At 45.1% G+C, this 12,074-nt stretch overlaps 1 protein-coding gene across 1 annotated transcript in view; it reads right to left on the bottom strand.

Annotated features, from left to right (window-relative positions):
- Positions 1–1,792: 1,792 nt before the first annotated feature.
- LOC143287176 (disintegrin and metalloproteinase domain-containing protein 10-like) overlaps positions 1,793–12,074 on the bottom strand; it is a 33,246-nt gene continuing 22,964 nt past the window's right edge. Inside the window, exons 13-17 of the mRNA XM_076595120.1 lie at positions 11,028–11,112; positions 8,579–8,693; positions 7,167–7,306; positions 3,027–3,212; positions 1,793–1,861 (exon numbers count right to left, since the gene is read on the bottom strand). Coding sequence (XP_076451235.1) covers positions 1,793–1,861; positions 3,027–3,212; positions 7,167–7,306; positions 8,579–8,693; positions 11,028–11,112 — 595 coding nt within the window. The remainder of the gene's footprint in view (positions 1,862–3,026; positions 3,213–7,166; positions 7,307–8,578; positions 8,694–11,027; positions 11,113–12,074) is intronic.

Raw genomic sequence — 12,074 nt, 5'->3', positions numbered from 1 at the left:
AAAGGATAAATTGAGACACACACACGGGCTATGTCATGACAAATGCAGTCAAACTGACCACATCATGACAAATGGAGACACACACTGGCGATGTCATGACAAATGGAGCAAACACTGTCTGCATCATGACGAATGGAGATACACACTATGTCATGACAAATGGCGTCACACTAGACTAGACACATGGAGACACACACTGGCTATGTCATGACAAATGAAAAAACGCTGCCCATATCATCACAAATGGAGACACACGCTGGCTATATCATTGCGACACACATTATTTCTACCATGACGAATGGACAAATACAGACTATACCATGACGAATGCGCGCGCACACACACACACACACACACACACATACTCACACACTGACGATACAATGACGAATGGAGACACACACAAACTGACTATACAATGACGGATGGACACACAGACACACACACACTGACTATACCATAACGAATGGAGACGCACACAGACTATACCATGACGAACACACACACACACACACTGACTACACCATGACGAATGGAGACACACACTGACTATACTATGACGAATGAAGACACGCACTGACTATACCATGACGAATGGAGACACACACACACACACACACACAAACACTCACATACACACACACTGACTATACCATGACGAATGTGCACACACACACACACACACACACACACACACACACACACACACACAGACGCACAGACGCACACACACACACACACTGACTATACTATGACGAATGGAGACGCACACAGACTATACCATGACGAACACACACACACACACACACACACACACACACACTAACTATACCATAACGAATGGAGGCACACACTGACTATACCATGGCGAATTCACACACACACACACACACACACACACACACACACACACACACACACACGCACACACACTGACTATACCATGACGAATGCAGACACACAGAGACTATATTATGACGAATGGGGACACCCACACCCACACACACACTGACTATACCATGGCGAATTCACACACACACACACACACACACACACACACACACACACACACACACACACTGACTATACCATGACGAATGCAGACACACAGAGACTATATTATGACGAATGGGGACACACACACACACACACTGACTATACCATGACGAATGGATACACACACACACACACACACACACACACACACACACTGACTATACCATGACGAATGGACACACACACACACACACACACACACACACACACACACACACACACACTGACTATACCATGACGAATGGAGACACACACACACACACACACACACTTACTATACCATGAAAAATGGAGACACATAATGACTATACCATGAAAAATGGAGACACACACTGACTATGCCATGATAAATGGAGACACACACTGACTATTCAACCAGACAACTGTCTATATCATGATGAATGGAGACACACACTGACGATACCATGACGAATGGAGACCCACACACTGACTATCCAACCAGACGACTGTCTATACCATGATGAATGGAGACACACAGCAGCCACCGCTGTCTCCTGTTAACGCTGTATGAGGCGTTCCTGCGCACGGGTGATGGGGGTTGATGTCGGGGGGTGGGTGGGGGGGGGGGGGGTTGGGTTGAGGTCCTGGGATCACTGCTGTGATGAGGTCCTGGGGTATTGGTTGTGATGAGGTCCAGGTGTCACTGCTGTGATGAGGTCCTGGAATCACTGCTGTGATGAGGTCCTGGGATCACTGCTGTGATGAGGTCCTGGGATCACTGCTGTGATGATGTCCTGGGGTCATGGTTGTGATGAGGTCCAGGTGTCACTGCTGTGATGAGGTCCTGGGGTCATGGTTGTGATGAGGTCCACGTGTCACTGCTGTGATGAGGTCCTGGGGTCATGGTTGTGATGAGGTCCAGGTGTCACTGCTGTGATGAGGTCCTGGAATCACTGCTGTGATGAGGTCCTGGGATCACTGCTGTGATGATGTCCTGGAATCACTGCTGTGATGAGGTCCTGGGATCACTGCTGTGATGATGTCCTGGGGTCATGGTTGTGATGAGGTCCAGGTGTCAGTGCTGTGATGAGGTCCTGGGGTCATGGTTGTGATGAGGTCCAGGTGTCAGTGCTGTGATGAGGTCTTGGGGTCATGGTTGTGATGAGGTCCAGGTGTCACTGCTGTGATGAGGTCCTGGGATCACTGCTGTGATGAGGTCCTGGGGTCATGGTTGTGATGAGGTCCAGGTGTCAGTGCTGTGATGAGGTCCTGTGGTCATGGTTGTGATGAGGTCCAGGTGTCACTGCTGTGATGTGGTTCTGGTGTCACTGCTGTGATGATGTCATGGCTGCGATGAGGTCCTGGGGTCATGGTTGTGATGAGCTTCTCGGGTCATGGTTGTGATGAGGTCCTGGGGTCATTGCTGTGATGAGGTCCTGGGGTCACTGCTGTGATGAGCTTTTGTGGTCATGGTTGTGATGAGCTTCTGTGGTCATTGTTGTGATGAGGTCCCAGGGTCACTGCTGTGATGAGGTCCTGAGGTCATGACTGTGAGGTCCTGGGGTCACTGCTGTGATGAGTTCGTGAGGTCACTGCTGTGATGAGGACATGGGGTCATGACTGTGAGTAGGTCCTGTGATGGGTGTCACGGCTGTATAACGCCGTTTTTGGGTGGGGGTCATGACAGTAATGTAGACCTGGGGTCATGGTTGTGTGACATGCACATGAGGTGAGGGTCATGGCTGTGACGTGGTTTTGGGATGGGGGTCATGGTTTTATGACGTGGTTTTGGCGTGGGGGTCATGGCAGTGACGTAGTCTCGGGGTCACGGCTGCGAAGTGGTGATGGGGTGGGGTTCATATCTGTGATGATATCCGTTTAATTGGGAAAGCCCTTTGCTGAGGTTTCGGGGTTGGGGGCCTCATTTTAGGACCTCCTCCACCCGGGCTGGGCCTCATCTGCTGTGGGATGTCAAACATTGGACGAGGAGCTGAGCTTTGGCGCCTAACTGTAAGACGTCCACGCAGGTTTTGGATCCTCTGGAGGCGCTCTTGTGCCCACATCCTCATGCGGTCCTGGAATGGTCCTGGGTCAGGGGGTCGCTCGGTGGGTGTGTCGTAATCAAACAGCAGGAAAAGCAACGCCATGAACACCACCGCGCCGATACAGATCAACAGCATCCCCCACCAGTGGTCCTGGGAGCACAGGCATCAACATCAATACCACCAATCACCAGTGGTTCTGAGAACACAGACATAAGTATCAATACCATCATCCACCAGTGTTTACAGCAACACAGACATCAACACCAATACCACCATCCACCAGAGTTCCTGGGAACACAGACATCAACATGTGGAGTGGAGTGATGGCCTAAAGGTAACGCGTCTGCCTAGGAAGCGAGATAATCTGAGCGCACTGGTTCGAATCACTACTCAGCCGCCGATATTTTCTCCCCCTCCACTAGACCTTGAGTGCTGGTCTGGACGCTAATCATTCGGATGAGACGATAAACCGAGGTCCCGTGTGCAGCATGCACTTAGCGCACGTAAAAGAACCCACCGCAACAAAAGGGTTGTTCCTGGCAAAATTCTGTAGAAAAGTCCACTTCAATAGGAAAAACAAATAAAACTGCACGCAGGAAAAAATACAAAACAAAACAAAACAAACAAAAAACAAACAAGAAAACAAGAGAGGCAGGGCCTTCAAGACTCACTTGTGATATACTTTTAAAAAAATCCAAGCTTTTTATGTATTAAGTATAATGCATTTACTGTTATATTTATATTTTTTATATTCTCTAAACTTGGCACTTTGATCTGATATTCGACCCAACAAAAGATATGTCATTATTATCATTTTTTGTTCAAACAGGAACTTCTTTTGCTAAGCATAGAAGTTTTGTTTATTGCAAACGTTTTGGTGCAGACAGTAAAACAAGGGAAATTACTCTGCTGGGGGACTTAGTTTGCTTTAAACTGATCTTTCTCATCTTAAACATTACATTTTGAAATTATACCCAATACATAAAAAGCTTGGATGTTTTTTTTTTAAAAGTGCATCACAAGTGAGTCTTGAAGGCCTTGCCTCTCTTGTTTCAAAATGTAATGTTTAAGATGAGAAAGATCAGTTTAAAGCAAATTAACTCCCCTAGCATTACAGAGTAATTTCCCTTTTTTACTATCTGCACCAAAACGTTTGCAAAATAAATAAAACTTCCATGCTTAGCAAAAGAAGTTCCTGTTTGAACAAAAAATTATAATAATGACTGCTCTAGCTGTTGGGTCAGAATATCAGATCAAAGTGCCAAGTTTAGAGAATACAAAAAAAATATAAATATAACAGTAAATGCAGTTTGCATATAATTAGGCTTCATTCTTTATTTTTTTGTGTGCCCATCCCAGAGGCGCAATATTGTTTTAAACAAGATGACTGGAAAGAACTGATTTTTTCCTATTTTTATGCCAAATTTGGTGTCAACTGACAAAGTAGTTGCAGAGAAAATGTCAATGTTAAAGTTTACCACGGACACACAGACACACACACACACAGACAACCGAACACCGGGTTAAAACATAGACTCACTTGTTTACACAAGCGAGTCAAAAATGGGTGGCACTGTAGTGTAGCGACGCGCTCTCCATGGGGAGAGCAGCCCGAATTTCACACAGAGAAATATGTTGTGATAAAAAGAAATACAGAAAATACATCAATACCACTATCCACCAGTGTTTACAGGAACACAGACATCAACATCAATATCACCATCCACAAGTGTTTACAGGAACACAGACATCAACATCAATATCACCATCCACCATTATTTACAGGAACACAGACATCAACATCAATACTACCATCCACCAGTGCTTGCAGGAACACAGACATCAACATCAATACTACCATCCACCAGTGTTTACAGGAACACAGACATCAACATCAATACCACCATCCACCAGTTTACAGGAACACAGACATCAACATCAATACCACCATCCACCCGTGTTTGCAGGAACACAGACATCAACATCAATACTACCATCCACCAGTGTTCCTGAGAACACAGACATCAACATCAATACCACCATCCACCCGTGTTTACAGGAACACAGACATCAACATCAATACCACCATCCACCAGTGTTCACAGGAACACAGACATCAACATCAATACCACCATCCACCAGTGTTTATAGGAACACAGACATCAACATCAATACTACCATCCACCAGTTTTTACAGGAACACAGACATCAGCATCAATACCACCATCCACCAGTGTTTACAGGAACACAGACATCAACATCAATACCACCATCCACCAGTGTTTACAGGAACACAGACATCGACATCAATACCACCATCCACCAGTATTCACAGGAACAGACATCAACATCAATACCACCGTCCACCAGTGTTTACAGGAACACAGACATTAAGATCAATACCACCATCCACCAGCTGTCCTGGGTACACAGACATCAACACCAATACCAACATCCACCAGCTGTCCTGGATACACAGACATCAGCATCAATACCACCATCCACCAGTGGTTACAGGATTACAAATCAACACCACCACACAGCTGTGGTCCTGGGAGCACAGACATCAACATCACCAGTGTTCATGGGAACACAGACATCAACATCACCGGTGTTCATGGGAATGCAGACATCAACATCACCAGTGTTCCTGGGAACACAGACATCAGCATCAACACCACCACCCACCAAGGTCACTGGGAGCACAAACATCAACATCAATGTTCCTTGGGACTTCTTCTTTCTTCTTCTGCGTTCACTCGTAAGCACACGAGTGGGCTTTTACGTGTATGACCGTTTTTACCCCGCCATGTAGGCAGCCATACTCCGTTTTCGGGGGTGTGCATGCTGGGTATGTTCTTGTTTCCATAACCCACCGAACGCTGACATGGATTACAGGATCTCTAACGTGCGTATTTGATCTTCTGCTTGCATGTACACACGAAGGGGGTTCAGGCACTAGCAGGTCTGTACATATGTTGACCTGGGAGATCGTAAAAATCTCCACCCTTTACCCACCAGGCGCCGTCACCGTGATTCGAACCCGGGACCCTCAGATTGACAGTCCAACGCTTTAACCACTCGGCTATTGCGCCCGTCAGTTCCTTGGGACAAACTCTCCCTCACTGAACGATAATGGTGACGAGATATGTCATTAGTTCATAATGAGTGGTCTGCATAACAGTTGGAAACCAGGAGTCAGTTGTATTGCTTCGACGGAAGAGCCTAGTATGGTCGTAACCCGCTACTAACTGTGTGTAGTATGGAACTGACCAATGGCGTAGTTCGGTCAACGTAGGCATTTAGTCACGTGTAACTGTCAAAAAGTTAAAACCAAGCAATGCAACTGGCTCCAGGAACACACTGCTTGTGATAAACTGCCCCTGAATGAGTTATTATGGTCAATTGTGATGATGGCATATATTACGTAATCCTAATTACGGATGATAGAATAATGGGCGATTTCAGTTTCAGATTCAGGTTCTCAAGGAGGCGTTTTCTGCATACACGCTACGCTATATCTAGGAAGATACCTGATCAGCAGCAGCACAACCCGATGCGTCTGTCAGGTCTTCAGTGTATGCATGTATATTTGTGTATATATCAAAGTGGATTTCTTCTAGATAATTTTACCAGAGGACAACACTTGTTTTGCCATGTGTTCTTTTTTTTTCAGTGCGCGAAGCGTGCTGCACAGAAGAGCTGTGTTTAAAGTCTCACACGAGTGACTTTGCGCTCAGTTTTCATTTTCCAGCCAAAACTTGGGAGAAAAGGCTAGACCAGGATTTGAACCCAGACTCTCACGGCTGCTGTTTTGGCAGATGGGCGTCCTAACCATTCTGCCACCTGCGGTGAATCGTGATGATGAAAGAAGTCAGCAGTTCACAGCGTGCGGCATACTGCAGAACAAGTTAGTAACCTGGGATGAACACTGACGCTGTCTTGTGGATAGGACAAGGGGAGACTTGGTTGGTGTTCTATTTGACAACGAGCTGTTTTGTTTGCATAGATACACGCGTACACAAACACACGCACACCAACACACACACACACACACACACACACACACACACACACACACACACACAAGATACAAGGACCCACCACAATCCAATCCCGGACTTTCTTGAGTGATATCGGATCAAAGATAATGTCGGCGAGCTGCTCGAAAGGACCTTCGGAGTCTATGCGTTGGCACACGGCGAATACATCACAGTATCCACGCAAATCGTCACAAGGAGATCCTGAAGGCAAAGACATGGCTAGCGTAAATCATAACAAAGACTATAAAAGCCAATGACACCCAAAGCATACATTTTAACCGATATAAATTATCACAACAGACTGCAAAGTCAAAGACATCATAAACGTGTACATCATCACAGAGACTGTGAACCCAAGACTCTACTCTGATGCCAAAGATAATTTATGACAGACACAGATTATCACAGCAGACTTTAAAGCCACAGACATCATAAACGTACATCTTTACAGAGACTGTAAAGCCGAAGGTACCGAAAACGTACGTCGTGACAGCAGACTCTCTTGCAGTAGGCATCAGGAAAATAACTCATTTCATCGTCACCACCACCACCATCATCAGCATCGTCATCACCACCACCATCACCATCATCACCACCACCACCACCACTATCATCATTATCACCATCATTATCCACACCATCCACACCATGATCATCATTGTGACCACCATCATCACCACCAACCCTACCACTACCACCACCACCATCATCATCATCATCACCTTCAATTACATCACCACCACCACCACCATTATCACCATCACCATCACCATCATCATCATCATCATCATCAACACCACGACCATCATCATCATCATCATCATCACCATCACCAATACCATCACGATCATCATCACCATCACAATCACCATCGCCACCACCATCATCATCATCACCACCACCACCACAACCACCACCACCATCATCACCATCACAAACACCAACATCATCACCACCACAACCATCATCATCATCATCATTATCGCCACCACAACCAACATCATCATCGCCACCACTACAATCATCATCACCACCACCACCATCTTCATCACCACCACCACCATCTTCATCACCAACACCAACATCACAATCATGATCACCATCAAAGTCACCATCACCATCATCACCACCACCACCATCATGATAACCACCATCATCATCATCTTCACCACCACCACCATCACCACCACCACCGTCATCATAACCACCATCATCATCACCACCACTACCACGATCACCACCGCCATCATCATCACCACCACCATCCTCACCACTACCACCATTACCACCACCACCATCACCATCACCACCATCATCAACACCACTACCACCACCATCATCATCACCATCATCACCATTACCATCACTACCATCACCACCATCACCATCATCACCATCACCACCACTACCACCACCATCATCATCGCCATAACCACCACCACCATCACTACCACCACCATCACAGTGACTGACCAGGAGGCAGAGGTACGGCCAGGGGCAGAGTTTTGGAAGTACTGTTGGCCCTTCCCTGTGCTGCCAGTAACAGCATGTGCTTGAAGGCAAAGTTCTCCTTCTTGTTCAGCGCCACCTGGTTTACCGAGTCGACACACAGTCCACTGAGTGGGTTTCCTGAACACACACACACACACACACACACACACACATGCGTGTGAGCAGACACACGCGGTCCTAGTCTTCAGCTCATAAACAGGAACTGCAGTTCGATTCATTTCTTAGATTTTTGGACAATGGTTCCAGTACCCACCCGCATTATGTATGAGACTTGATTTACATTAAATGGAGTGTTGACCTAGATGTAACACGTCCGCCTAGGAAGCGAGAGAATCTGAACACACTGGTTCGAACCACATCGGCAATCGCCAGTACTTTCTCCCCCTCCACAAGACCTTGAGTGGTGGTCCTAGACGCTAGTCATTCGGATGAGACGATAAATCGAGGTCCCGTGTGTAGCATGCATTTAGCACACGTAAAAGAACCCACGGCAACAAAACGGTCGTCCCTGGCAAAATTCTGTAGAAAATTTCACTTCTATAGGAAAACAAATAAAACTGCAGGCAGAAAAAACAAAACAAAAAAAAACACACAAAAAAACAAAAACAAAAAACCCGACAAACAAACAAAAAATTGGGTGGCGCTGTCAGTATAGCGACGCACTCTTCGTAGAAAGAGCAGCCCGAATTTCACACAAAGAAATCTGTTGAGACAAAAAAGAGTAATACAATACAATACAATGAAATACAATACGTTATACTGAAACAAAATGATAACGGATTCCGTTAACGAGGGAATTGGAATAAGCATGCACTGGCAGTGTGGGAGTGAAAGGAAAAGGAGTGCTTACTGCAAGCCAGATAGCACATCTCTTTGCTGGTCACTTCTTCTGAGGTCAGGTAGCATATCTTCCACTCCAGTAAGTCCTTAATGATCGAGCACAATGACCCGGTGCATTCCTGTCCACACACACACACACACACACACACACACACACACACACACACACACACAGACGCACACACACACACACACACACACACATGCATTTCTGTCATAACTAGTGTGCAGTCTTGTCAACATTAACAATACTTGACTTACTTATTTAGTTAGCTGATTTATCTTGCCATGTTTAAACACAATATATAGATTTTTTTCCATCGTCTTTTCCGTTCCTTCAGCATTTTGGTTGGCTTTTAACGTATTACCAGCGCACTGGACAATAGTCCCGAACAAAGCCCAAATTAGCATCGCTGTGATATTTCCCCATGGTGTGCAAACGAAAGAATAAAATGCGTTCACCATCACGTTCAATAGCGTCACCACACCACCCTGACCAACGCTGCTACAAGTGTTGCATCACCACAGTGAATCACGTGCCAAAGACAGCTTCAATCACATCCGGGGAGGTAATCAGGTTGGTCAGCTCTAAAGAACCGAGCAGTCAACTCCCTTGCCAAAAAGCCCGCAAGAAAACAACCAGTATGAAACATAAACATACTTTTGTTGCGATTTAAATTCGCTGGACAGCTGCACTAAAACAGTTTGTTGATTAAACTCGCTTACATTTAACTGACAGTAGTAACTGTGATTTGGACAAGCCGGTTGCATTATGGATAATAAGTACTGTACACAAATGTGCTCAGATGTATTCAGAATATCTTGTGCAAGATAAGTCCAAACCAAAATATTGCTCAAATTGATCAGAAAAAAGTCAGTACTGACATAGATTAGTAAACATTGTTCAATAAATTCTTAGAATATGATATATCAAACTGAATTCTTTGCAAGCAAGAAAAATAGATAGAAACAATGCTATTAATGTTCTTTTAAATGCTATGGGTGCATACAAACAAAATGTGTGTGGTGAAATTACCAAAGAACATTTTTGTGGAATTACACGAAGCTTTTACTTTGCTCTGGAAAATCTGTTCAATGGAAAATGTATGTCATATTCATCAGGTAATAACTTCATGTTTTTGATTAATTTTGAAATCTTCCTCCAAGTATACATATTTTCGTGTATTACAAAAAACAAACAAAAAAACAACAACAAAAAACAACAACAAACAAACAAACAAAAAAGCAACCATGTGTTGCATTTTGACATTTTTGACACACATCATATTTCCCATTTGCTGATAATGTGATTTCATGATATACACACCGTTTCAAACTGGTTACTTTTCTTGCTATCAAATTTGCCTTTTGTATAATGCTTTTGTTTACTCATTGTTCTATAGGTGGGAAACTGTATACAGCTACCAAGCTTTGTTACATTGTGAAAAGTGGTCCTTTCTACCGGGCCCCTTGATGTCAACTAAAATCGCCTATGGCGGTGCACTGTCCAGTCAACTAAAGTCGCCTGTGGCGCTGAAAGAGTTAACTAAGGACAGCAGTGCTTGCTTACCCCCATCTCGCACACGTTGCTGTAGTCATTGCAGAACGTGCCATTGGCCACGTGCACCGCCTTTGGACATGTGAAGCTCTGCCCACTGACAGGAGTCAAGGACACCATAGACACCACCAGACATCGTTGTCCTGTCTGTTTGTTGTACTGTCTGTTTGTCTGCCTGTTGTGCTGTCTGTCTGCTTGTTGTGCTATCTGTCTTGTCTGTTGTATTGTCTGTCTGTCTGTTTGTTGTACTATCTGTTTGTCTTGTCTGTTTTTCTTCTGTGTGTCTGTCTGTCTGTTGTACTATCTGTTCGTCTGTCTGTGTGTTCTTCTGTGTGTCTATCTGTCTGTTGTAATGTCTGTCTGTTGTAATGTCTGCCTGTCTGTTGTACCGTTTGTCTGTCTGTTCTTCTGTGTGTCTGTTGTACTGTCTGCCTGTCTCTTGTACTGTCTGTCCATCTGCCTGTCTGTTGTATTGTTTGTCCGTCTGTTGTACTGTCTGTTTGTTGTACTGTCTGTTCTTCTGTGTGTCTGTCCGTCTGTTATATTGTCTGTATGTCTGCCTGTCTGTCTGTTGTACTGTCTGTTGTACTGTCTTGTACTGTCTGTGTGTTCTTCTGTGTGTCTGCCTGTCTGTTGTACTGTCTGCCTGTTTGTTGTACTGTCTGTCTGTCTGTTGTACTGTCTGTCTGTCTCTTCTTCTGTGTGTCTGCCTGTCTGTTGTACTGTCTGTCCGTCTGTTGTACGGTCTGTCTGTCTGTTGTACTGTCTGTCTGCGTGTTCTTCTGTGTGTCTGCCTGTCTGTTGTACTGTCTGTCTGTTGTACTGTCTCTGTCTGTCTGTTGTACTGTCTGTCTGTTGTACTGTCTCTGTCTGTCTGTTGTACTGTCTGTCTGTTGTACTGTCTGTCTGTGTGTTCTTCTGTATGTCTGCCTGTCTGTTGTACTGTCTGTCTGTTGTACTGTCTCTGTCTGTTGTACTGTCTGTCTGTTGTACTGTCTCTGTCTGTTGTACTGTCTCTGTCTGTTGTACTGTCTGTCTGTTGTACTGTCTGTCTGTTGT

Source organism: Babylonia areolata, chromosome 11 (assembly GCF_041734735.1).
Source record: "Babylonia areolata isolate BAREFJ2019XMU chromosome 11, ASM4173473v1, whole genome shotgun sequence".
NCBI lineage: Eukaryota > Metazoa > Mollusca > Gastropoda > Neogastropoda > Buccinidae > Babylonia > Babylonia areolata.
This window is presented reverse-complemented; position numbering and strand designations above follow the sequence as displayed.